The 27945-nt window shown below is 39.2% G+C and overlaps 1 protein-coding gene across 1 annotated transcript; it reads left to right on the top strand.

Moving 5' to 3' along the window:
* The first annotated feature begins 5 nt into the window (after window positions 1–5).
* On the top strand, window positions 6–26080 carry LOC143284685 (uncharacterized). Its single transcript, XM_076591615.1, has 10 exons — window positions 6–133; window positions 9332–9512; window positions 10735–10980; window positions 11886–12045; window positions 12600–14364; window positions 14889–15041; window positions 15916–16070; window positions 16983–18120; window positions 21175–21275; window positions 24125–26080. Exons 2-10 carry the CDS (start codon window positions 9332–9334, stop codon window positions 24264–24266), a joined length of 4041 nt encoding a protein of 1346 aa, XP_076447730.1. The 5' UTR covers window positions 6–133; the 3' UTR covers window positions 24267–26080.
* Window positions 26081–27945: the final 1865 nt, after the last annotated feature.

Below are 27945 nucleotides of genomic sequence, written 5' to 3'. Positions count from 1 at the left end.
CATAACTCTCATAAGTAGTCGCCATTTTTTATGAAAATGGACGAAGTTGACAACCTGTGATGGTGTTTTTATTTTGAATGCTCCAGTTCGAAAGGCGTGCTGGATTAAGAAAACGTTGCACTCTGACACTAAGGTAAAAATGAAACGTTTTCGAGCACTTTGAGTTTTACTTTCGTAGAAATACGTGAGTATTAATCCATGCTCCAAGCCTACCCTGCACGAGAGAGACGGTGCAGGACATCTTGGAGAACAACTTGAGAGTAGAATATAAAGTTTTCTTTAGAAAAGCCTTTATATAGGTGTTGTTGGTTTGTTTTTGTTGTTGGTTTTTTGTTGTTGGTTTTTTCTTCTTCTTCTTCTTCCTCTTAGGAGTCCACGGTCATCACGTTGACCATTCTGACACCGTAATGGGGAGGAGCGCAGCAGCATGACCCACTTTCCTAAGTGATGGAATGGAGGGTGTAGAATGGTGGCCCCAGTGGTGGGGGGGGGGGGGGAGCCATCAACTATTTCAGTCATCAGGACTAGGCCTTTAATTACACATACTTAACCGTGACCCAAGTAGTGCAGACTCCGGCAGGGGTCTGACATTCCTGTCCTGTGCAAACTACTATCCGCTTATGCGGAGAAAATGAGAGAACTACGGCCGATAACCTCCCGGTTCCTTTTCCGGCTACCGAAGCGGCCCCCGGGAGGGGGGATGACAATTTCAGCTTAAAACAAAAATAGATTCATAGACCAATCATATGCTCCCATCACCCGTAGCGGCGATAATCTGCAAAGGTTCCTGCAACGTATCATTCCAGATTCCAGATTACCAGTCAGGTTCTCTTTCTGTTCAGCTACAATGAACACTGATTTTTTTCGGCTCTGAAAAAATTCAACAAGTGGGTTCAACCTTGAAAAAATAAACAGTTAAATTAGCAGTATACAAAATGTACAATTGTAACACAAGGCAATGTGTATATTTTGTATCCGAACTTCTATATCTGTGGTTTTTGAACCAATACTTTTCGTATGATTTCCGTTCTGGCAGGTAAAGTTCAGTTCAGTTCTTGGGATGTTTATAAGCCTTGCAGATTTTTTTTTTTTTTTTTTTTTTTTTTTTGCTGCCCCAGTCTAACAAAAATATTGATTGGAGTTGCCAGTACACTTGCTTAGGAGTAATAGTAGTTGTTTGTTTTGGGGGGTTTATTCATTCATCATGGCTTGTGGTGCATATTCCTTCATATCACATGTGACAAGAATTTGGCTGAAAAAGGACTTGAAAAGACTCGAAAGACCCATGTTATAAAGACAAACTGATACCTGTTGAAAGCTAGACTTATGCCGCCCATGTGTTTAAGGGAACCAGGGTGCGTGACACAAATGCTACAAATTCAAAAATTCCCACCTTTAAACAAAAGGATCGACGTGAAATCATCCAACTCACTACAATGTTTAGGATTTTTGACAATCAAACACACACACACACACACACACACACACACACACACACACACACACACACCAGCCTAACCACCTGGAAAGTTCTTGACACCTGCAAGCAAGACCAACAGAAGATCCAAGCCTACATTATGATTATATAAAGATCATGACATAGACAGTATTTTAGAAAGAAGAATTTACAATAACAGCAAGGGCTTTATCATTCCATTCTGTAGGTCAGACCAGCTAAAGGACTCATTCTAACTTCTGAGTAAAAAAAGAATGTGTGTGTGTATATATATATATATATATATATATATATGTTTTGGGTTTTTTTGTTTTGTTGTTGTTTTTGATAGTGGAATGGGATTAGGTGGAGTATGGATTTGTGAGTACAAGGATGACTGCAGCATTCATGGCAGCCATCAAAAGTTCCTTGCCTGCCATCATTAACACTAATAACAGTAGTTTTTGTTCGTTTATTGTAGTTTTTGACTCACTTGTGTAATCAAAGTGAGTCTATGTTTTAACCCGGTGTTCGGTTGTCTGTGTGTGTCTGTGTCTGTGTGTCCGTGGTAAACTTTAACATTGACATTTTCTCTACAACTACTTTGTCAGTTGACACCAAATTTGGCATAAAAATAGGAAAAATTCAGTTCTTTTCAGTCATCTTGTTTAAAACAATATTGCGCTTCTGGGATGGGCACAAAAAAATAAAGAATGAAGCCTAATTATATGCAAACTGCATTTCCTGTTATATTTATATTTTTTGTATTCTCTAAACTTGGCACTTTGATCTGATATTCTGACCCAACAGCTAGAGCAGTCATTATTATCATTTTTGGCTCAAACAGGAACTTCTTTTGCTAAGCATGGAAGCTTTATTTATTTTGCAAACGTTTTGGTTCAGATAGAAAAAAAGGGAAATTACTATGTAATGCTAGTGGAGTTAATTTGCTTTAAACTGATCTTTCTCATCTTAAACATTACATTTTGAAACAAGAGAGGCAAGGCCTTCAAGACTCACTTGTGATGCACTTTTTTTTTTAAATGCAAGCTTTTTATGTATTGAGTATAATTTCAAAATGTAATGTTTAAGATGAGAAAGATCAGTTTAAAGCAAACTAAGTTCCCCAGCAGAGTAATTTCCCTTGTTTTACTGCCGACACCAAAACGTTTACAATAAATAAAACTTCCACACTTAGCAAAAGAAGTTCCTGTTTGAACAAAATATGACAATAATGACAGATCTTTTGTTGGGTCGAATATCAGATCAAAGTGCCAAGTTTAGAGAATACAAAAAATATAAATATAACAGTATATGCATTATACTCAATACATAAAAAGCTTGGATTTTTTTTAAAAGCGTATCACAAGTGAGTCGTGAAGGCCTTGCCTTTCTTGTTTTGTATGAGTGCAACCCAGAAAAAGGAAGAAGAAAAGTGCTTACCCATTCATATTAGCTAATCAAGGGCCAGTGAGACCTGTCTGTAATCAGTCTAAGAGAGCAACGTACTGAATGGCTGTGCCCACCTTCCTCCCTCCCCAACCTTCTCCACCTCACCCTTCCACTCACACTCACACTGGCAGAGCTGTCAAAATCACTGCAGCGCTATCCTGGTCCCCTCACCACCCTCCATCCCCTCCTGCACTTTGCGATCTCTCTGTCTCTCTCTCTCTCTCTCTTTCCTTGACACTCACACATACACACACTTGAGCACTCTCACAATCACGCAGAGCTGAATTAACACTTACACACACACACACACACACACACTATGTGTCTCTGTGTCTATTTTTCACACACACACACACACTGAATTTAATTGAAAACAAACGCGCGCACACACACGCATGCACGCTTGTATTTAAAGCAATCCACATATACAAACTTGTACTCTCTTCCCACCTTCCCTTCTCTTTCTATTGTCTGTCTGTCTGTCACTCTCTCTCTCTTGCATACACACAAGAGTTGCAATGAGAACATCACTCACTCTCACGCGCGTGTGCGCATGCACACACGCACGCACGCACACGCACACCAGCCTAACCACCTGGAAAGTTCTTGACACCTGCAAACAAGACCAACAGAAGATCCAAGCCTACATTATCATTATGTAAAGATCATGACATAGTACAATATTGTAGAAAGAAGAACTTTCAATAGCACTTTTAAAAGCAAGGGCTTTATCATTCCATACTGTAGGACAGACCAGCTAAAGGACTCATTCTTAGTACATTTTAAAAATAAAAATGTTAAGTGTATAAAATATTTTTTTTAAATAGCATAATGGGATTAGGTGAAATATGGATTTGTGAGTACAAGGATGACTGTAGCATTCATTGCGGCCATCAAAAGTTCCCTGCCAGCCATCATTTGATTAACAGTAGTTTTTGTTTGTTGTTTTTTTTGTGTGGGTGCAACTCAGTTTTTAGGTTTTTTTCATAAACAGAACATACGTTTCCTGGAGAAAAAAGAAGAAAAGCGCTTACCCATTCATGTTAGCTTATCAAGGGCCAGTGAGACCTGTTTGTAAATCCAAGTGAGCAACTTCTGAATGGCTGTGCCCACCTTCCTCCCTCCCCAACCTTCCTCCACCTCACCCTTCCACTCACACTCACACTGGCAGAACTGTCAAAAGCACTGCAACGCTATCCTGGTCCCCTCACCACCTTCCCTCCCCTCCTGCACTTTGCGATCTCTCTCTCTCTCCCCTTCACACTCACACACAAGCACACACTTGAGCGCTCACACAATCACACAGAGCTGAATTAACACTTGCGCACACACACACACTCTCTCTCTTTTTCTCTCTCACACACACACACACTGAATTTAATTGAAAATACCCACACATGTACATGTATACACACACACACACACAAGCGCGCGCGCGCGCACACACACACACACACACACACACACACACACACAGAGTTGTATTTAAAGCAATCCACAAATACAAACTTGCACTCTTTCTTCCCACCTTCCCCCTGTCTTTCTGTTGTCTGTCTGTCTGTCTCTCTTTCTTACATACACACAGAGTTGCAGTGAGAACACCACACACACACACACACACACACACACACACACACACACACACACAGTTCTATTTAATTTTAAAGTAGTGCACACACCTGCACAACTTGCATTCTTTCCTACCACCTCTCTGTCTCTGTCTCTCTCTCTCTCTGTCTCTCTCTCTCTCTCTCTCTCTCTCTCTCTGTCTCATATACACAGTTGAGTTGAAACCACACACACACATACATAGAGAGATACACACACTCACTCACTCACTGAAATGGAGGATTTAACGCACACAGAGTTGTATTTAAAGCAATGCACATGCATGCACACATACAAACTTGCACTCTTTCTTCCCATGTTCCCACCCTCACTCACTTCCTCTTTGTCTGTTGGTCTGTTTGGTTGTCTCTATTTCTCTCTCACACAGAGTTATATGGAACACACACGCACGCACACACGCACACTCAAACACTCACACACTGTCACACACTCACACATTCACTCACTCACTCAGAGAGTTAAACACGCACAGAGTTATACTCAAAGCAATGCACATATCTGCACACATACAAACTTGCACTCTTTCCTCCCATGTTCCCCTCACCTCTCCTTATCGATCAGTCTGTCTCTCTTTCGCTGTCTGTTCGTCTCTCTCTCTCTGTCTCTTTCACATACACACACAAAGTTGTATTGAACACACACACACACACACACACACACACACACACACACACACACAGAGTCACAGTTGAAAATTGGAAAACTGAAGACATGCACATTATATACTCACTCACTCACACACACAACCACTCACACACACACACACACACACACACACACACACATGCGCATGCGCATGCACATACATGCACACACAGAGTTTAACACACAAATAGTTATATTGAAACTGAAAGCAATGGGCATATACAAACATATACAAACACATACAAATTTGCACTATGCTTTTTGTTTGATTCTTTTTTTTCATTTGTTTAGATTGAAATTTTATATTTTTGATTGCTGGAGAGCCTTCCAGATGCGTTTCTCATTTTGCTTCAGGGGTCATACACCCTGATCCCCCACCCCCTCCACTATCACAGCTCTGCCGATTGTGCTTCCTGTTTGGTAGGCGGTTTTGGGTTACAGAGGATAATGATCAAAAACTGCTAGAAAGTGTAGGTAACATATACTTTTGTGAAAGGAAAATAAACAGATTATCAAATTCTGATAAAACAGACATTCATTTAACACACAAATTATCCTTCCTTTGTGATGCCTGTCTGTGCCATGCCCACTCACTTCATGCTCAAAGGGCAATATCAAAGAGCTTAATAATGACCCAGTTGGCCCACAGTGCAGGGAGGGAGGGGGGTGAACTCTGTTAATATTGTCATCTGCCGAAGATAGCTGTTTGATTAACCAGTTCAGTGCCATAGATATTTGTAAATTGTTGTTTTAAATTGTAGGTCACAAGTAATGCACATGCCGCTTCTACTGTGCACAAAAATTACTTTTGAAAAAATGAATTAAGACATTAAGGCAGAGTTGCTGAAATAGGAAATTTCTCAAACACTGCAATAACAGTTAAACTTATTAAAGCAGCGAAATTGGTATGAATCTGCTAAACTGCTGCTACATTGGAGGAAGAAATACAATACATTGTCACCAAATGGAGAAAGTTCATATAAAAAAAAAAACTGTTGGTTTTAGTGTTTAAATGCATGTTTTTACACATCAATGTTTGCATTGTACAGTGGGCAAGTATATAAATTGAGTATTATTATAATGTAAATCCTATGGTATTCATTTGCAGCTGACCTGTTGAGATTCACATTTCAAAATATAGCACACTTAATTTGATTTTTTTTTTTTTTTTTTTTTTTTTTTTTTTTTTTTTTTTTAATGAGGTTGTGTTTTATTATGTTGCAACTTGTCAGATATGTTATTTTACCTGGGGGTTTTTTTAGCGAGCCTTTTGACTGAATAAAAGGAGATTGTTCAGAATCCAAAATGTGCCATTGAAGTAAATTATTGATATCATGGTGTTGATGTATAGCGGTCTTTTTCAGGACAGATGGCTTGAAACTCAAGTCATAGCTTATCACCCTTTCAGGCAGTAATGAGTAATGCCTGAGTGGAAGGCTTGGTAGAGTTATAATAATAATGATAATAAAAGGACATTTGATACGCCCAATCTAATGAAACAAAAGCCCTGGGCGTTTACAATGAAAAGTACAATGATGTATGCATACTAAAAACACATGAATACACTCGCACACACAAATCCTCCCACTCCAACTGCAACCCACACCCACTCCACACAAGATGTATGCACACACACACACACACACACACATTAACGTGTGTATGTTTAAAATAGTATATAAAAAAAATAGTAGAAATAAAAAAAATAACTTGGCTAAAACATAAAAGTGAAGACAAGGAGTTATTTACTGATTTGGATGGTTGGAAATAAATGAATTTTCAAAGAAGTTTTGAAAGAAAGGCAAGAAACAGCATGACAGACAGGAAACGGGAGTGGGTTCCATGTGGAGGAAGCCTGGAAAGAGAAAATGCGTTTTCCATGTGATCTGGTTCTTTAGGTTGAAATTTTTAAGAGACGGTCATCACCTGATGACCGGAGCCGGCAAGATGGAGAGTAGTAATGCAGAAGCTCAGAAAAGTAAGAAGGAGACATGCCAGTCATAAATTTGTAGCACAGGAGAGAGAATTTGTACTCTATTCTTTTCTCAATAGGTAACCAGTGGAGAGAATGAAGGAGAGGAGTGATATGAGCAGATTTGGGAGAATGGAAGATGAACCGTGGAGCATGGTTTTGGACTCTCTGAAGTCTGGATAACAAGTTGTCGGGGCATCCAGCAAGCAAATAATTACTGTAGTCTAGATAGGACCAGGGAACAGACAAGGGTTTTTGTTGCATCTTGAGACAAAGTGCCGAATAGAGCTTATTCTTCGTAACTCAAGGTAACAGATTTGACAGATGGAGGAAATCTGCCATTCAAAAGATAGTCTGGTCCAAGTAAACACCAAGGTTGCGAACAATTTTTTTAAGTTGGAACATTGCATCCATTTAACTGAACAGCTTGGGGGACTGAGACAGAATTTAGCAAATGTTTAGGAGCAAGAAAAATCATTTCTGTTTTTTCGTCATTCAGCTGTAGTTTGTAACTTTGTTGCTTATCATCCACGATTTTATATCAGTAATACATTGTTGAGTAGAGGTGATTATCTCAGGAAGATGAGAGATAAAACCGGACTTTTAAATTTGGTTATCATCCGAAAAACTGTGATGTGAAAGAGAATGATGGGATACAATTTCTGAAACAGGTTGTACATAAAGTAGAAAAATAACTGGTCCAAGGAGAGATCCTTGGGGAACACCAAATTCTAAAGGAGCGGGTCTTGAGTGCAGACAGTTCACAGTAAAATGAGTAACAGTCTGATTCCGGTTGGAGAGGTAAGAGCTGAACCATGAGAGAGCCGTGCCAGACACACCAAAAGTATGGGAGAGTCAGTTTATCAAAATGTCGTGATCAGTGGCATCAAAGGCTGCTGACAGATCAAGAAGAGAAAGAAAATAAATATCATTTTTGTCCAGGGCTGTGAGAAGGTCATTACAATTTTCAATATAGTAGTTTCAGTGCTGTGACCAGCATGATAAGTTGATTGCAAGGAATAGAACAGGTTGTTCTTATTGAGGAGAGTTGCAGAACAAGCTTTTCAGTTATTTTGGACAGAAAAGACAGATTAGAAACGGGTCTGTAGTTTTTCAGATTTTCTCGATCAAGAAATGGCTTTTTCAGAAGGGGTTTGACAACTCAATTTTTAAACACAGGTGGAAAGGAGCCAGATAGTAGGGAGTTGTTAATGATGGAAGTGAAATAACGAAGTAGAATGAATGTCAAGGCATTCAGAAAGAAGGGATGAAGGCAGTGGGTCAAGTTTTTACTGCAGTATTCTTGATAGTGTCATATACAGTTGTTTCAGACACAGATTGGAAGGCAGTGAGGGGAGATCCAGAAAACTTACAGTGCACAACAGCAGGAGGGAACACAGAATCAGAATCAAGTTTAGTACAAATATCTTTGATCTTGGATATGAAAAGGTCAGCAAAAGCCTGGGGAAGTTCTGATGGACTAGCAGATGATGGTAAAGATTAAAGGAGAAGTCTTGGCCTTACCTAGTAAACTGTTTGTAATGTTAAATAGCTGCTTAGAGGTGGTACAGGCAAGTATCTTAGTATTGAAGAAAGATGATTTTGCATTATTTATAATTCTATTGAAAAGTTTATTTGCAGTTTGGAAAATTTGTTTGTGTATGTGTAGGTTTGTCTTCAACCATTGCCTCTCAGCCCTTCTCCTTTCTCTCTTAGCTTCCTGTAACTGGGGCTGGGCAGAAGAGAACCAGGGGATGGGTAGCCGGTTGGAAATCTTGCGTAAAGTGGATGGAGCAAATTTGTCAAGAAGATCTTTAAGGATGAGATTGAATTTTTCAGCATCAACTGTGATCAAGTGATTGAAGGGAACTAGTCTTATAGTTATACTAAGGGAATAAGAAGAATCTTCTTTCTTAATTACTTACAGTTTGGAAGATTAACCACTAAAAAACATTCTTTTTACTGCTTTGATTTTTAATCTCCTCAAAATCCCACAAGATTTGTATATTTTTCAATTTACAATTAATTGCATTGTAGATCAAATTTGACTGTCCTTACTGTATTTCATTCATGAAGTGTAAATAATTACTGAAGGCAATTTAAGATTTAAAAAGACCAAAGTACAAAATAACTTGGATTGAAAAGGGCATTTAAAAGTATGCTGATCTGGTTTCTTCCTCTCTGCCTCTTTGTTTCAGATGTCATCAAAAATGAGTAATGACGAGTTTTGTCGATCAAAACTTAAAGTAGCTGCCGCCCAAATTTGTCAGAATTTGGGATGGAATAGTACAACAACACTGGCCTTGGACATACTTCTGGACACAACCGAGCGCTACATTGAACAGCTTGGGAAAGCTACTCATCGCTTCAGTGAGCTGTGTAAGTATTGAAAAGGGGGACTGTGAAGTAAATTCATACATTATTTCTTTTCTTTTGCCCTCTCTGAGTAGTGGTTGTACAGGATGATGTTTGTTTTTGAAGTTTTGCACAGAACTCAATGTTAACAGATTCCCAACTGCCTGTAGATTGTTCTGCCGGGCAAGCTGAGCCCTTTCTGTTCCTGCCTAACCAGGCAAGCAATATTTTAAAAATTATCTTGTTTTATCTTGTTGTTTCCAAAATATTGATCATGGGATATTCTCTTGCACACACTGTTTTCAGTGACAATTTCTAAGGGAAGAGGAGAGTTGTCATGCTGCTCTAAGGCAACTAGCCATTCGTTGCTATTTTTGGACAGCCAATGGTAATTTTTCTTATATATACATGTACTAGCTTATCTTTTGGCTTCACACAACTTCCTCAAGGAACTGGGATGAAGGATTGGATGGAGAAAGTGGGGATGTGGATGTGTCAAATTCCGCTTCAGTAAGGGTCAGACACATATCAGTGGACAGTGTTGAAAGCTCCACTCCCATGCACCACATTACCTCTCTCACTGTCTCAATCTCTGGAAGTATATCCTAACCTTGATCGCTGTACTTCTCATTGTCATATTCTGTCACCTCTCACCATTCTCTCAAATTCACATACACAATGTGAATGCCTAAAAATACTCAGTCTATTTCAAAGACAATTGATACAGATATGTTGAGACTGCTTTTTATATTTGATAAATATTTGTAACTTGATCCTCTGAAATAACCAAATGTTCGTAATATTTTAAAGACAGAATGTTCTCAGATTTTAGGCCAGTAGGAAACATTGTGTGTGTGTGTGTGTCTGAGTATGTGTGTGTGTGATGTGTTCTGAAAGCCAGGCAAGTACAAAACCCATTCAGACAAGTGAATTTTCCACTGACTTGCCTGACGGCAAGAGATAAAAAAAAAGTTATTGTTAAGCTCTGTTGGATTGTCTTTATCACAAAGAGATGGTTTTGCAGGATAATTACGTTTGTGTTTTAGTTTTGTATTATCTGCCATGGAGAGTGTTAGTTGTGCAGAATAATGGTTGTTTTCTAACCATTCCATCTCTGTCAGTGTCACTGAATGGTAGTTTTGTTGTGCAGGATAATGTTTTGGATTTTTTGTTCTGTGGCACAGTATGGAAGAATGTGTTTACAGTTCTTGCCTCAGTTGTACAATTTATGTTTTTGTATTTGCAGATGGCAGAACTGAGCCCAACCTCAATGATCTGGGGCTGGCTTTCAGGCTGAACTCTGTTAACCTCAATGAGCTGGAAGAATATGTTCGGCATGTGGAGCCAGTGCCATTTGGTCAGGAAAGTGTTGCCTTTCCTGCCCAGAAAGCCAACAGCTTACAGATCCCCAGCCGCAACAGCCGTGAAATCAGGGACCACAGGGAAGAGCACATCCATGATCATTTGCCACCCATGTTTCCTGGCATGGAAGGTTGGTGCTCTTCAGTTGTTTTGTGGGGGCATGTGTGAACATTTCTGAAGTGAGTTTATTTCCTGTACACACATGTTGTATTTGGTCTAGTTCAGGTTGAAGATAACTTTTTTAGCCCGGAGACATTTTCAGTTGAGACACTTTGTTGGTGTTGACAAGGCATCTCTGTCCCTAAGTCCTTTTCTAAATGAGATATATGTCCCATGAATGGGAGTCATGATCAAGATGACAAAAGATAAACATAACTGATAACAAAACACATGCATACGCACACGCAAACACTTACACACACACACACATGCGCGCGCACCCCTCCCCCCCCTCCACACACACACACACACAAACACGCAGTATGAAAACTGATCAACAATTCACAGAATCTTTTGAGCATTTCTGGTTTAAAGGTTTGAAGGAGCTTCTATTTGAATTCCCCCTCATGTACCAGGTTCTGAAAATGAAGGTGATTGGTGTTATCTGATATTAATTCATTGATTAATAAAAGTACATCAAGGTAAGTAGGTATGGGTGTTGTTGTTTTTTGCAGTCATTGAAAAACTTTCATGCTCTGATGGCCTCTTAAAATGATTCACCAGTTGTCATCTTAAATGCAGTCAACAGTGTGTATGTGTTGTGCGGGTGTGGTGTTTTTTCTTTGTTTTGATACTCTGTTTGTGTGTGTGTGTGTTTTGTTTTTTGTTTTTTTGTTGTTGTTGTGGGGTTTTTTTTTGGGGGGGGGGGTTCTTTGTTGGATTGAACAGCATTCATGGCATTCATACTAGCTGTGTCAACAGATGTGAATTTTATTGCTCAACATTATTGTGTCTTGTGTTTAAAACATTGTTTCAAGGTAATTAAAAACAATAAAAGAGGCAGATAAGTGTGACTGACATTGTATCATTTCACAGATGATGCTGAGGAGCAACAGGGTGCGTCAGCGTTGACACAAGCCTCCAAGAATGAGGGGCTGGAAAGTTTGCCTTCAGACTCTACAGCCCCTGTGGCAGCCGGAGAGAAGAGGCCTGTACCTGTTCCACATGATCTCCTCACACCTGGGAAAAGAGCAAGGTTCAGTTCCTCTGGTCTCTATAGTAATATTGTTGTCTCCCTTTTTTTGGCTCATGTATGTAAACAGAGTGACTTTCATATAGTAAACCTGTTTGGGCTGTCTGCATATGTGCTGGGTTTGTTCAGGCTTGGTTTTTTTGTTTGTTGTTGTTTTTTGTTTGTTTTTTTTTTGAAAGAAAATGATGTGTCTTTTTCTAAGTTCTTAAAAAAAAATTACCTAGGTTTATAAAGGTTTTAAGTTTCGGATCTCTTTGCAGGAAGAAACACAACAGTAAAATATTCCACCTGATTTCAGTTTTAAAAAGAGAAAAATGTTGGGTTTTTTTTTTAAATAATAAATTAAAATTTTTTTTAAATGATAAAAAAAACTTATCCTATAATGATGTTTGACTTAAACAGCAGTTCTCATCCTGTCCAAATGATAGCTGATGATAATTCATCCAGTGAGCATGACTTATAATCTGACTCAGAGAATACTGAGAATACATTTTGCCTGTAAAATTGTTTATGCCACTGTTTTGTTAACTTATAGACTGTTTTCTGTTTTATTTCAGGATGAATGTATCAAGTTTGCCTGAGGAGGCAGGTCACTCACAATATGAAATGTCGAATGCTATAATGGCACCTGATGGCACTCTTTTGGGCCTTCGTGGCAGAGGGAAACTACCACAGGCTTGCCCACCTCCTCCTACTGTTCGGATTTCCACAGCTGGACCCAGTGCCGCTTCAGGCTCCAGCAAAGGTGGGGAGGGCTCAGACACAAACAAAGACAAGACGCCTGTTGATCCTCCGCCGAAAGAATCAAGTGTGCGCAAAGAAGGGTCTTCCGGAATTAGCGGAAGTGGTGAAAGCAAGGGAAAACCTGAGCCCACAAAGACGAAGGGCAAGAAAAAAGAAAAATGCGTAGTTGAAGAAAAGGATAAAAAGCAAAAGAAAAAGAGCAAGGCAGAGCCAGAGAAGAAAGTGAAGCTACTGGTTGGTGCAAAACGACCAGCGTCAGCCTCCATAGAGCCTGGTTCAACACCTCCTGCTAAGAAATTAAAGCTAAAGGAGGGCAAGACACTAGAGGGGAAAAGTAAAGTGAAAACATCCAAAGGTGATGGAATCAAAAAGAAAGCAGAATCAAAGAAAAAGCCAGCTTCTTCACCAGTGGGTAGGCCTTCCAGTTCCACAGTGAATGAGAGTGGATCTGAAAGTTGTCTGAAAGATCTGCTCTTGTCTCCAGATAAATTTCCTGTTTCTCATTCTCAGCCTGCCCCTTCTGCTTCTTCAGCATCCCTGAACCTTGATGTCAACCCATCTGCTTCTCCAGAGTCTGATATGTTGTTGAGGCAGATATTTCCTCCAACTGATGTATTTGACACAGAATCTTGTGAAACCTCTCCTCAGAGACTGATAATTGTTGAGGCTGAAGGGAGGGCTCAAGAGAAAGAAGAGGAAAAACGTATTCGGTTAAAGAACATTGATGACACAATCTCTGCAGTGATACGAAATTCTGCTACAAATGGTGAAAATAAAAAACCTCAAGCAGTTGTTGCAGAGAAACCTGTTCCACCTGTCAACGTTACTGAAGTTGTCAGGAAGAGAGGCAGGCCAAAGAAAACTAAAGGGAAAGAGAAAATAAAGAGCAGTGAGTTTATTGCTGATGATGTGATTATGCAGGAAAAAGAGGATGAGATGGGTGCTAGAAGTATGAAATCAATCACAGACACTATCGATGCAGTAATCAGACAGGGGTCAGAAGATTCTAAGCCTTCCCCAAAACCTGTCAGCACTGATGCGAAATGTGTTCCTGCAGTGCACAATGTTGCTGGAACACCCAACATATCCCAGACACCAGTGAAAGAAGGAAAGAAGAAGAAGCTGGAAAAGGAAAAAGCGCCTGGTGTAAAAAAGAAGTTGAAAGCTAAACTTCAGAACAAAACTGAAAAAGATGGCGAATCTGCACCATTGCAGAGTCCTGTGGACCTGAAGCCATTTGTATCTGACAAGTTCAGTAATGCTGAAATGAAAGTGTTTGAATTTGGTGAAGCTGACAGTCCGCCTCCTCTTCTGGAGCGCAGGCCGTCTCAAGCAGAGAGGGAATGGTCTCCTAAGGAGCTATCGCCCTTGCCAGTTCCTAGCACACCACTGTTGGCCCAAGACAATTTTTCCCCAGTAGACGTCAAACAGAAGATAAAGTCACCAACGCCAGAATCGGCTGTCGCCCCAGCTTCATCTGTGTCTCCGTCTTCTGCTGCAAGTGTGGACCAGCACCTGATAATGCCACTGAAGATTGAAATCCCCAAAGACAAAGAGCGACACAGAGAAAAGTCTCGAGTGAGTATAGTTGACTGATTGGTTGTTGTTGTTTTTTTTAGTTTATTTCTTTGATGGTTGTTTTTGTTTTGTTTTTTTTTTGCTTGGGAGTGGTGGTGGTGGTGGGGGATGAAATAGCATAGTGTTCGTTGTTCAGGTGTGTGCATTTATAAATATTTCTGATCTGTGATCTTTTGTTTGTTCAAATCAAAAATGATTGTATATAAAGTGAGAGAGCACTCATTTGCTTGGTTCATTTAGAGTGACTGACAACTTATTTGTAATCTGAGTAATTATTATTAAAACCGGATGTTGAGTAGCATAATAATATGCTGTATCATTATGGACTCTGTATTTCTGGATATGAAGAAGATTGTTAGCTGTATTATCTCAATATCTGATCATGGAAAAAAAATCTTGGTACATGTACTGTCATGAATTTGAATACACTAGTCTTTCAAAACTCCTATAAATAATCTGTGAAAAATTTTTTCAAAGTAAATTCCGATTCTTTTGGGATTGTTCACTGAAATGATTTTGTGCAGGATAAGGAGCATCACAGAAAAGACAAAAAAGAGAAACGACGTGACAAAGAGAAGAAAAAGAAGAACAAAGACAAGGATCGGGACAAGGAGCGACATGAAAAACATGAACACAAACACGAAAAGTATGAAAAGAACAGAATTAAGGAGGAAACGGTAAGGAATTGTCTCATTGAAGGTTAGATTCTCTCTGTGTGCTTGCTTGCAAATATATCATTAATAGAAAATTGTGTGATAAACACTTTAATGTCTTGGAACTGACTGTTGATTTTCAGCCCTGATGTGCTTTCTGCCATTGGCTAGGCAGTGAACACGGAAGTATATGTACAATGGTGGTTTATGATGTGAAAAAGGCATGTGAATCCCCTGCAGCATTGTCCTATCTCTTTCAGCATTGATGGGCTGCTGCTTCCGTGTTCACCTGTATCTGCAAGTGGGCTTTTACATGTCTGACCATTTGAATTGAGCATCCTAATTATGTTTTGTTGTATTCTTTTTTTCCTTTTTTTTGACGTGTAGGTTGTTTGTTAACATTTTTTGTTACTTGAGTGTTACTTGTTGGATTTTTTTTTTGTATGCTTGATTATATATGTAATTTGTGTATTGTTTACAATCATGCTTGTATTTTAGTTACTTTGTTTTAAATCCTATGGCAGAAAATGGCCATGTCCCAGGTCTGCATGCATGGATATGACTCTCCTTGTGCATGATTTTCTTTTCGAGGTTTCTTCTTTTTCGGTTTCTACAGGATCAGTATTGGCATTGTTGGCCTGGTATGGTCCTGTGCTGGGAACATATAGAACTAAATGTTTGTATACAGATCTGTCAGAAAAAAAGTAGAATTATTTGCATTATTCAGAATGAAGATAATGTATGACTGTTGTTAATAGAGTTTCATATTCATGAAGAACTGCTGAGATATGCCCAGAAAGATACAGAGTGAAGAAAGGCCAAAAAAACTTTGTGATTCATACATGCAGTATATATAGCCAGTCATTGTTTGATGTTCCTCATCCTTGTGCTCTTGCAGCCTCCTGCAGGCCAGACCGGCCTGAAGTTGAAAATCAAGTTTGGAAGCAAGGACAACAGTTCATCCTCTTCCGTTGTAGTCACAGACAGTGTGGGTCTTGTGGATTCTGATAAGCAGCTACCATCACCCACTCCACGTAGAGAAAGCCTCAAGTTGTAAGTATCAGTAGCATGCTTTTGATATAGGTCCTTTGTGTCAGCATTTCTCATGAAGTTATTTTATGACAATGGTTATTTTCATAAGCTATGATCAAAGAGAAAGGAGTATATGTGCTTAGTCTCCCGTTTATATTCTACATTATGGAATCTTACAACATAAAAACTCCAAGAAAGAGTATGAATGATTATTTGAGTAATCATTGTTATTTACATTTTTACAACATGTGTGACTCACTTATTTCGTTTGCCTGAAAAAGAGTCTGTGGCTGAATATGTCACTTCTTTTATCCCTTGTATGTCGACTTTCACCAAGATTCTTTTAGTCTGCTCTTTCTGAGTTAGTATCTTCTGGTTAGAGTCCTTGATTATTCTTGTTGATCATTTTGGTGCCTAACTCAGTAACTGTATCATTAAAATCATGAAAGATGTATGTTTAGATCTCACAGTATTATAGATATTGCATAAAACTTCATGTATTAAAACCTGAATAATTAACAGATTGATTTGGTTTGAATTTTTTAGACAGCCAGATACAGACGTACCTTTTAGTGTCTGCCCATGAGTACTGCTACATGACTGTCAATGAAAATATCTTGAATGTAATATAACTGGCTGAGTTCCTCTCTTGCCCTTCCATGCCCACTCGCAGAGCCTCTTACTCTCACCACCACTGCGTTACTCCACATCGCAGTGCTGTATTGGATAGACGGGATAAAGCAGATGGAGATGCCAGATAGAAGGCAGTGAGGCTGGTTTCAGATGTCTTTTATTCATTGGTGGGAAAGTTGAGTGGGAAAGGCAGGTGCATTTGCTTGTGAAAGAAAATTGATTTGTTTTTATATGGAAAGTAAAGACTTTTTTCTTTCTTGCACTGCACATTTCAATAAAAGGGAACTTCTTGTACTCCAGGGTTATTCGTCATGATGCAGCAGAAGGCACCAGCTCCCAAAAGAAATACAGCTCAGTGGTATCCACCCCAGCGCCAAAGTCAGAACCCCGCAACACTCCACCCACACTACAACCAGCGTCTCCTTTTCCGGGCACACCACCTCCTCCAGTTTTGTCCAGAAACAGTTCCCCTGTTCGGAAGAGAAGTCCCAGTCCTCCTCCCAGTCCACCAGTGGCAAAACCAAACGCAGCAAGGAGTAGATCTCCAGTGTGCAAATCTCCCCCTCATCCTGAAGAATTTACATTCACATCTCCTCAGAGTTCACCAATAAGAAATAGGCCTTGTGGGACTCCACCACCTCGTACGCCTTCAGCCTCTCCAAAGTCTCCATCCCCAATGCCAAAGACTCCATCACCCAAGCACCACATTTATCCAGGCTCACCTTTCTCGTTTTCATCACCCATTCATGCGTCCCCTGCTGGAGGTCGCAAGTCTCCCACTCCTACTCCAAAGACACCCTCCCTATCCCCAGTTTACCATCTCAGCTCCCCGCTTCCAGATCATTCGCCTGTGAGACAGGATAAGTCTCCACCAGCTGTTAGACAGTTGTTTGGCACACGAGAACATGGCCCTGCCCCATTATCTCCCCTTGTTCCAAGCACCCCTGCTGAGGTCATGCCTTCAGTGCAGGCAGAGCCCACCCCACCACCTGTTGTTCCTAAACCTAAAGGGAAGGTTGGAAGACCACGACTCAAGTCACCCAAGGCGGCTGCTCCCAAAAAGAAGTCGCCAAAGTCTCCCAAAGGTGTTGGTAAGACTGCAAAAGCTGTAAGCAAGACCAATGCCACTGGCAAGCCAGCTGGCCGAGGTCGTCCTCCGAAGGCTAAGACATTAGCATTGAGAGCAGCATTAGCTGCTAACACTCCTGAGGCACCACCCAAACCCAAAACTCTCACACCCCCTCCTCCAGAAGTCCAGAGAAACCCTGTGCAGAAAACGCCTGCTGCATCCTCCCTTCCACCCGTGGAAGTGGAGAAGAGTGGACTGGATTCTTCACCTGAATCACCATCACCAACACAGCTTTCTGTGGCATTCCCGTCTACTTCTTCCTCACGACAGAGGGGTACTGTGGAGACAGAGACTGTTGGATCATATATCGTAAGTTTTGCTTTTCCCCATCCTATTCCCCATTCAGCATAACTAGATCATGATTGAGACACATTTGCTTTTAAATAAAGGATATTTGACATTGACTCACATAATCGTGATCTTAACTTTAAGGCATTAGATGTATTCAGTGCTTTTGCAGACAGTGAGTAAAGTTTTGTTTTCGATAAAAAAATAGGCACTAGGTGTATTCTTTGCTTTTTGCAGACAGTAAAATAAAGGTTGTTTTCAATGAAGATATTTAAGTGAGGTGCAGTCTTCTGTTAAAAGCATCTTGTTAATTCTTTATTTGATGCTCTTGAAATTTGTGTATGTCCGTTTCAACACAGCATTTTTCTATTTTCTTTCTGTCATTAAGCACATGGTAAGATTGTTCAAATCTTGATGTTGCAACAACAACAAAAAAAAGAATGAAAAGAAAAGAAAAAAGATTGATTAGTAATACTTTAAAAAGGTTGATAAGTAGATTAGTAGACTCAAAAGTGGTAAAGAGAACCTGCATTATATTGAGATTGTATGTATTAATTTTGAAAACGTCATTGTATGTATTAATTTTGAAAACGTTAGTGAATTTTTCAACAACAACACTGCATTTATACAGTTTTTGTTTCTGTGTGTGCCCAGAATGTGCAGAGAAATTCTTTGAATTGCATTTTTTTCTCTTGGAAAAGAATTCTGATACTGCTTACATCACCAGTAGATATTCTGTTTTGCTGGCTTAAGAATTACAAGTTATAACTCCTGAACAGATTAATCTTGATGGGGAGAATTGCATATCTATTTACACTATATACATATTCAGAAAATTTGCATTAACATTTGACTTGAATTATATGGAAGAAACATCCTGTGAGATATGCTTTTTCAATTAACAATGTACAGTGTTGATTTATGTTTAGCACATTCTGGATAGGTAACATGGCCAAGCTCATTTTTTCAGATTTACCCACAGTTACTTGCACCCCAGAAAATATGACAAGAAAGTAATACACAGTATACATTGCAATGCATTTAACACTGTTCACTTGTAGTGTCTTTGATTATCCCAGAATATTGGGCATTGTTCTTGCTGTGCAGCTTTTAGAGTAACTTTGACAATTAGTTTGTGATAGTGTGGACAGATTAGTGGGCTCCATTCAGTCTTGCTTTTGGTTTAACCCATTGGCTGCCTATATGACAAGATAAAAGTACAGTCATTTACGCCTCGCTGTCATAGTGACAAGATAACTCGTCGCTGAAATATTCAGACTTTTCAATGTTTTGTATTGAATTTGATGACAAAACAACTGGTAGCTTTAGCTAGGGGAATCTTTCTACTTCTAGCTTCTATTGATAGCTAGAAGCCCCCATCTATATCATGAGTTAGCCCTTTATTTGAACAACTTGGTTGGGTTACTGGCTGTTTTTGACTCAGCAAAATGGCAAAACCTGGCTAAAGCTTTGTGATTGAGGTGCACCAAAACAACCCAAATTGCTTTCTTTAGCTGATGCTCAGAAAGAACTGAAGTGTCAACTAACAGAAGAAGACAGTGATGAACTTTTATCAGACGATTCAATAGAAAATAAAGGGACTGGTGAAGAAACTGGCAAGATTGACGATTAGTGAGTGACACTGTACATTGCAGACTCTGCCCACATGACTGACAGTGTTGCTAACTGAAATGGAAGCAGTGGGAGCAACACTCTTGACCCTGAGCCAACATATGGGAGGTGTAGAGGTAGAAATAGAGTGAGGGGAATTGGACAAAGTGTAGCGGGTCAGAGAGGGGGAAGGGGGAAGCAGAAGCCGAGGGGGCATGGCCTTACTGTATTTGAGGGGATCAGTGTATGGCCAGCAAACAACATTCAACCTGTTATTCCCAACTTTGCTGGTGACATTGGACAGGAAAAAGACCCACACAGCACAGACTGCATTGACTTTTTTCTTTCTTTCTTTTTGTAGAAGATTAATTTGTTGAGGAAACCAATTTGTATGCACAGCAGACTCTCAAGCAGGCAGAAAAAAATACTCTGGACTATCAGCATGGACAGATACAAGTGTGTTTGAAATGAAAGAGTTCTTGGGTTTGACTTCACTGATGGGTATAATGATTTTTTTTTTTTCAACAAAAATAATTTGACTGAAAGTATGGTACAGTCACATCTGTTGTTATCACTTGGAGTAGTCACAATGAATCATTCATATGTCTTTTTGTGGTTGTAGAACATGGGTGTACAGTTATTATCCATTTGTCCAGAAAATATTACATAACTGTGTAATTTACCAGACTTATGACAAATGTTCGTAATGAACAAGACAAAAATCCGACAATTTCAAAACAACTGCATGTCTTTGAAAAATTACAAAATCAGAGAAAACATCATGTTATTTGTATTCTTTATTCATTTACCTGTCAGAAAATGTGTACTTTTGGGGTCTCTCTCCAATAGCAAGGCGCACAGAATTATTATTTAAAAAATATATCTATCTATCTCTCTCTCTATATATATATATATAGATATGTATATATACACTCATTTTTTGTGAAAAATACCTGGCAAATACTGAAATAGATTTTACTTCAATCTTATTTCCCAGGTAATGAAAGGGTTAATTAACAGGGAAATTACACAGCATCATCCTGAGTGCAGTGCACTGCTCAGAAATGTCAGCAGAGATACAATACCAATACCCTGCACAGCAAAAATAGATAGATGGAGAGATGAGGGATTTTGTTTTCTGACACATTCATGATGGGTGGAGAATGTGACAGGGATCAGAAAAGGAGAAGAGAAAGAGTAACTGGATCTGAAGAACACAGATTTCAAAAGCTTGAATGGAAGAGTAAGGGAGCAAGGGAATGGGGAGGGTGGGCTTGGGGTGAGGGGAAGAGAAACATTCATGAAAACAGCAGCAGCTGACTGGGTTTTGATGACAGGGGAAAGAGAGAGGAAGTGGTGGAGGTAGAGTGAACAAATCCAATCTTTCAATGGTCATTGGCTGGAAACAGACAAACAACGGTGGTAATAATGAGGTTTGGTTTTTCTTTTTCTTTTTGATAACAGGACTCGAAGGGTATTCAGGTTTGGATCTGTCCAGCTTGTAAGATGCAGGATGATGGCAGCCCCATGATCGGCTGCGATAAATGTGACGACTGGTACCATTGGTGAGTTTTGTTTTGTTTTATTTTTTTTTCTAACAAATCTGCCTTTATGCAAAATCTTTTCTCTTCAGTACCATTTATTTGATGTTTTGCATGTGTAAACACATGAAGGGGTACTAGCAGATCTGAACACATTGACCTGGGAGACTGGAAAAATCTCCGCCCCTAACCATCCAGGTGCAGCAAGTATTTGAACCCAGTGTCCTCAGATTGGAAGTCCAATGCTCTCCAGTCTATCCACTTGTCATGTCTGTCACAGCCAATAATTAAACAAATTAGCCTTTCACTTTTGACCGCGGATATATCGCGGTTTAGAGGTAACAGCATTATCAAGAGTCCAGCCGGTCGTTTGAATACGATTCCTTGCAAATGGCGACTGTCTTTATGCGTGTTTGAAGCAATATCTCAGCGAGTTCGGCTCGATTTTGATGTGTTTATTTGTGTTTTGTAAAGCAAAAAGTTCTTAAGCATGTCAGTGTGGCTGCCAGGACATACAGTACTGAGTATGGAAGAGGTGGTTAGATTTTTGTTTGATTTTCCACACATTGTTGACAATAACAACTACAAAAACGTAATGGAAAACAAAAGTAATGATGTTGTTGATTAGCAAAAGTGATTCTGGTTATCCTGATGATATTAACTTGCTACAAGGTACATCAATAGGAAGAAGATGGGGTTGTGATTAAAGTAGGTATAGAAAAAAACCCAATATTTTTGCTTGAAACGTACTTGAAATCTGAGTTATCTTCCCATAACTAGGAGTTATCTCATCCTGTCAACATTGAACTTATGATGATTATATTCTCCATTCATTTACCTTTAAGAAGACATATATTTTTACATACTATTGAGTATTAATTATTTTTTGTGATTTTTTTTTTAAAGGTTGGTGATTATTTTGCAAAAATCACAAATTGTTCCAGAAGTCAAAGGGTTAAACTTGCATGGCCTGGGTACAGTTCAGTTGCAGTTACTCAAGGACAAATCCATATATGATATACCACATCTGCTAGGCAGATGCCTCACCAGCAGCATAACCCAACACGCTTAGTCAGGCCTTGAGTGCTTTTGTGTACCAATGACAGTGGATTTATTCTACAGACTTTTGCCAGAAGACAACACTCGTTGCCATGGGGGTTTTTTTAAGTGCTGCATGTGCATGCTGCAGAAGGGACCTTGGTTTATCATCTCATCTGAATGACTAGATGCTCAGTTTGTTTTTCCAGTCAAACGTGGGAGAAAGGGTGAGAGTGGGATTCAATCCCAGACCCTCACTGATTCTCTGTATTGGCAGATGAGTGTCTTAACCATTCTGCCACCTTCCTCCTGACACTGATAGAGGAGCATCTTAACCATTCTGCCACCTCCCTTCTAATTTCAACTGGGTGCAGAAAAGCACAATAAATTAGATATCTTAATTTTCAGCCTACTGAATTGAAAGAAAAAATTAATTTTGATCTCATATAAGGCGCACATATCCGATAAGCTGCATCTGCCATAAAGCAGAAGTCTTTCATTTTGTCTCAGCTAACAGCGGAATTTGTTTTCCAAATTGTGACATGTTCAGGAAACTGGATCGGAATCTGACTTGTTTTATGCTCTGTTACTCCGTTTGTCTGCTCTGTTATTTGTTGCTTTCTTTTTTTTACACTTTTTTGTTGTTGTTGTTGTTGTTTTGTTCTGTTTTTTGTCTACACTTTTTTTTTTTTTTTTTTTTTTTTTTTTTTTTTTTTTACAGGTTTACAGCCTTCAGTCAAATGTACACTATTGTAAAGCCCCAGTTTATTAACTTGTTCAATCAGAATCCAGTCTGCTGGCCCTGCTTTTTCAGTCCTGTCTGCCATTTTGCTTTGTGTTCATTGTGATCAGTTCACTTCCAGTTTCTTTCCTTTCACACCATAAATTTATCCCCAGTTCAGACACTGCTCTTTTTTCATGGCCTATGGTCAAACTGCGATCACGTTCAGTTGAAATTTTGTGTAGTGATTAGTATATGCGATTTAGTTTCAATATGATTCAATAGTGAACATGGACTATATTGAATCAAACAGTGGAAAGACTGAAGTTTAACTGTTCAGCGCAATCGTGAGCATTTATTGTGATCAACAATATTGTCATATGATATATATATATATATATATATATATATATATATATAATATTGAGTTTGTTGTGTCAGGTGGCCCCTCGTGTGGCCAGAATTTAGTTTTCAGACACAGACAGCTGATAAGACTCCAGGGTCAGCTTTGAGTAAAAAAAAATATATATATATATTTTTTTTTAATTGTTTTCTTTTTTTTAAGTAGCACCTTATAGGCCAAAACTTACAGTAAGAATACCTTCAAATCCAGATGACAAATGTTCAGTGAAAAAACAGATGTTTGAAAACATACAGATAATTGACATAGAAGGAGGCAAGAAAAAGAAATCTACAAAGGACAGATAGAAATTATACTCTAATTTTTTTGTAATGAAAATAGGTAAAATAAAAAAAAAAAAGGTGAGAGATGATGAGAATAAAACATTCAGTGTGTCTTGCGAAAATGTGGTGTGGTCTGCCTAAGGAACTGTTCAGTTTTATTGTTTATGGCTGGTTTGGCCTGTGGGTATTCTCTTTGGACAGGCTTTGTGGTGTATCTATTCTCATTGCTAAGATTTCCAGGTTTGAGATTACATATCTAAAGAAAGATTAGAAGTGAGTTGTATGCTTATTCACTGTAAGTGATGAGTGTGAATGTTCACATCCATGAGTGTGTGCTTATTTGCATACACAGAGTGACAAAGAGGTGGGTTTTTTGGGTGTTTTTTTTTTTACAAATAAGCTAATATTTGTGTTTTTTAATGTGTTACAGGGTGTGTGTAAACATTACCACAGCTCCACCTGAGGAAGAACAATGGTACTGCCCACGCTGCAGTGCGAAAGAAATACAAATACCGGTGCCACAAGTCAAGCCCAAAGGCAAACGTGGACGCAAGAAAAAAAATGCCACTTAAAATGCCTTTTGCTTTTCTCTTTCAGACTCACTCTTTGGAGAAATGTTTTGAGACATTCTGGCATGCTAAAATTTGCTTCATTTGTTCGAGGTCAAGTGTTTTTACTTATTTTCAAGAGATTTGTCGGTGAAACAGCTTTCAGAGTGTGTTGTAATGTAGTTCATGAGTAATATGTGCGTACATTATTTGCTGCTTGCACTTAAAAGGTGTTATTTAAAATGAAAATCACTATTTTGAATGCTACCAGCATGATGTGAGTGATATTGACATGTGTCATGCTTGAATTTTGTACAGATTGTAATCATGCAAGGTAGCTCATTCATAACTGATCTGTTTTTGTGCCATATGTGTTTGCTTGACCAGAATGATACAGGGAGTAAAGGAAGAGGGGGAAAAAAGCAGCATACATAGATGTATATGTGTATTCATATACAAATCCATGTGCACAGATACAGTGAGTACACTTAATTTTAACAGTAATGACTTACTGGAAATTACCTTCTGGAATCTATGAGCAGTAATACATGTTAATTGAACCCACTTTGTTTTACTATGGTGCCGTGTTGACTGTGTCAAACTAGCGTACAGGGATGGTGATCAGTTGGTGGGGCAGGTCCCAGGACCTGACTCCGCTAGCCAGTTAACTATGCCAGTGGACTTCAGTTAATCACCTTGGCAGCCTACCCACAGGTTAGCCAAAAGGGAGGCCAGCCCAGGTGTAACCAGCACATTCATTGACTGGGTCTTGATCCAGCACCTTCAATTGCTCAGCCCCCATAGGCAAGCAGCCTTCCCAGACAATTGCACCATTAGCGTGAATTGGGGCCAGATAAGTGGATAGGGTCAGAGGTGCATTTGGGGTACAGGCCACCTCAGGTTGATACAAGCACAGCTCCCCTTCCCGCCTCCTTAATCACACAATTCTGAACAAACAGGAGGGGGCCTTTTGAAAGTGATGTCTCAGCTCCTTCTACATGGGGCCATCAAAGAGTATCCACAAGACACAGGGCCAGGGTTGGTGGTGCATTTTTTTGTAATCTCTTGGGTGTCTCAGCAAAGTTCTAATAGATGTCATGTTTGGGATGGACTCCTTAGTTCAGATCAGGGATTCCATCCAGCCAAGGAACTCAGCAAGATAGATAGATAGACCTTGCAGACATCTTGTTACAAATCCTTATTCTGGTTCCAAATCCTCATCCACCCAGCTTTGGCAGTATCTGAGGTCCATCTGGAAGGACAGAGTGTTCCATTTCTGTGCACTCCTCTTCTGGATTTCTTTTGCTCCATACCTCTTTCCCAATGTGGTACTTGCAGTGGCATCTCTAATAGGAAAGTTGTACTTTAGTGTATATTTAGATGACTGGCTATTCTGGTGAGGTTGAGGGAACTCTGCCAGTTGCACTTGGCCAGGATGCCTGATCTCTGATCCCATGCCAGTCCTATCCCTTTTTGAGTGTTTGAGTGTCAACACTTGCTGTGGATCTGTCACCACTCATGCTTGCTTTGGAGGCACAATAGCCGCAAGACCTTTTTCTAGTGCCGCTGCGCAGGTCAGTCATCTGTTTGGAACCTGGCCTCCTTGGAACTATGCAGTTTCTGGCTCCATTTATTCCTTTTGGAAGGAGTACCGAACCATCCTCTCCAGCATGCCCTTGGGGCCTGCTGATAGCAGAGTACTGACCACCATGCCTGTATACCAATTTGATACAGTAAATGTGCCAGTCAAAAAGGAACTACACAAAAAAAAGGAACTCCCCTTTATTCTGCATTCAAACCATACCAAGTGGATAGCTGCCGCCCCCCCCCCCCCCCCCCAACCCACCCCCACCCCTCATCCCCCCCCCTTTGCTATTGTGGTCCTGAAATGATTTTTAAGTGTTGATTGCTCTTTCTCTCTGTCTGTCACTCTTTGTTTCCATTTATTTGTTTTTGAGTAAATGTGGGTAGTTTCTTCATGGATGTCCACATTGAAGCTATTGCCACAGTGATCTAGATGTTCACTATCTCATCTGATCACACTCTTGTTGTTCTTCCTCCTTATTTTTTCCTTGTGTTCAGACTGGTTGTCATGTAAATTTATGAATGCAGTGAATATATTTGAAATGAAGTCTGTCTTGCCTGTGTTAGAATGATTCTGATTTGTGTCTCCTATTTTCACTTTCACATTCATTATGAATATTAGTTAACAGCAACCAAAATTATGCAGTCTTGAAGAAGTGAACTCATAAATTTCTTCATTGTACTTTTAGGCTTGTATACATACATATTACACACACTTACACATGCATAACAAAAAACATACCATCTTTCTGATTTTTTGCCCCATTACTAGACAGGAATACACATTGCCTGTTAGAGATTACTACGATATTATTTAATCACCTTAATTCTGCAAGAATACACCTTGAGTGATTAGAGAGTATTCATATATTATTTAATCACATTAATTCTGTATAACAGAAGAAAAGTTGATATTTCAAGCAAAGTAAATTTGCACATTTTATCCCCAGTCTCAGGCATGAAAATAACTGCAAGGAAATTTGGATGACAGTTGCTGATAATTTATATTGTATTTTCACAAAAAGAAAAAAAGGGGAGGGGGACCCGAATTATGTGTTGGTGTTTTTCATTTGTAAACAGAATACAAAAATAGGAAATAATGCACAAAACAAACCAACAGTGCAAATGGGTAACAGTCTGTCAAAATGCCAGACATGTTATGAAGTTCAACTTGAACAATAAGTCAAAATGTCAAACTTACTATTATCCATCAGGTGTCATTCTGAAAGATACAGACAGTGAAAAAATGACAAAGAGCAAATTAACAGTGCAAATGGGTAACACAGTCTCAAAATGCCAGACATGTTATGAAGTTCAATTTGAGCAATAAGTCAAAATGTCAAACATACTATTATCCATCAGGTGTCATTTTGAAAGATACAGACAGTGAAAAAATGATAAAGAGCAAATTAATATGTTGATATTTTCATAGTAATAAGCTTCTAGGTTTGTGGGTCAGAAGACAAAGAGACACTGCTTTCAAACTGACATTCTTACTTTGATATATTTCATCCCAAAATTAATTATCATATTATTATTATTATGTCACAAGATTGAGGCATTCTCCCACATTTAACAATATACATGGATGACCATTTTTACCCCTGCCATGTAGGCAGTTATACTCCATCTTTGGGAGGTGAGGCATTTTTTGAGTAATAAGCAAACATGAAAGAATATTTCTCTCTCTCTCCCTTATTCATCAAACCTGTTAATATACTGGATGAAGCATTGACAAAATATAGCATCGAAGTCGGTGCTGAGAAGACCTAGTTGATGACCAGCCACAACACCACCACCATTGCTGATATAACTGTCCATTGGCTAAAGCTACAAACTGTTAACTGTTCACCTACCTGGGTAGTATTAACAATGATGGATCCAAATGAGGAATCCTCTTATGGGCATAGACGAAATCAGCACTGTCAAGACTGAAACCTTGATGGAAGGACAACACCTTCATGAAACAGAAGATTGGGCTTCTGTTTGCACTGATATATTCCTGCATGAATGTGAGATACAGAACCACACAGCAGATTTTGAAAGAAGAATCAAGCCATGGAAATGATGTATTATTGAAAGATACAAAACATCAGCATTATCACTTTCATCATAATTA

This window comes from Babylonia areolata, chromosome 8 (assembly GCF_041734735.1).
Source record: "Babylonia areolata isolate BAREFJ2019XMU chromosome 8, ASM4173473v1, whole genome shotgun sequence".
NCBI classification, from domain to species: Eukaryota; Metazoa; Mollusca; class Gastropoda; order Neogastropoda; family Buccinidae; genus Babylonia; species Babylonia areolata.
This window is presented reverse-complemented; position numbering and strand designations above follow the sequence as displayed.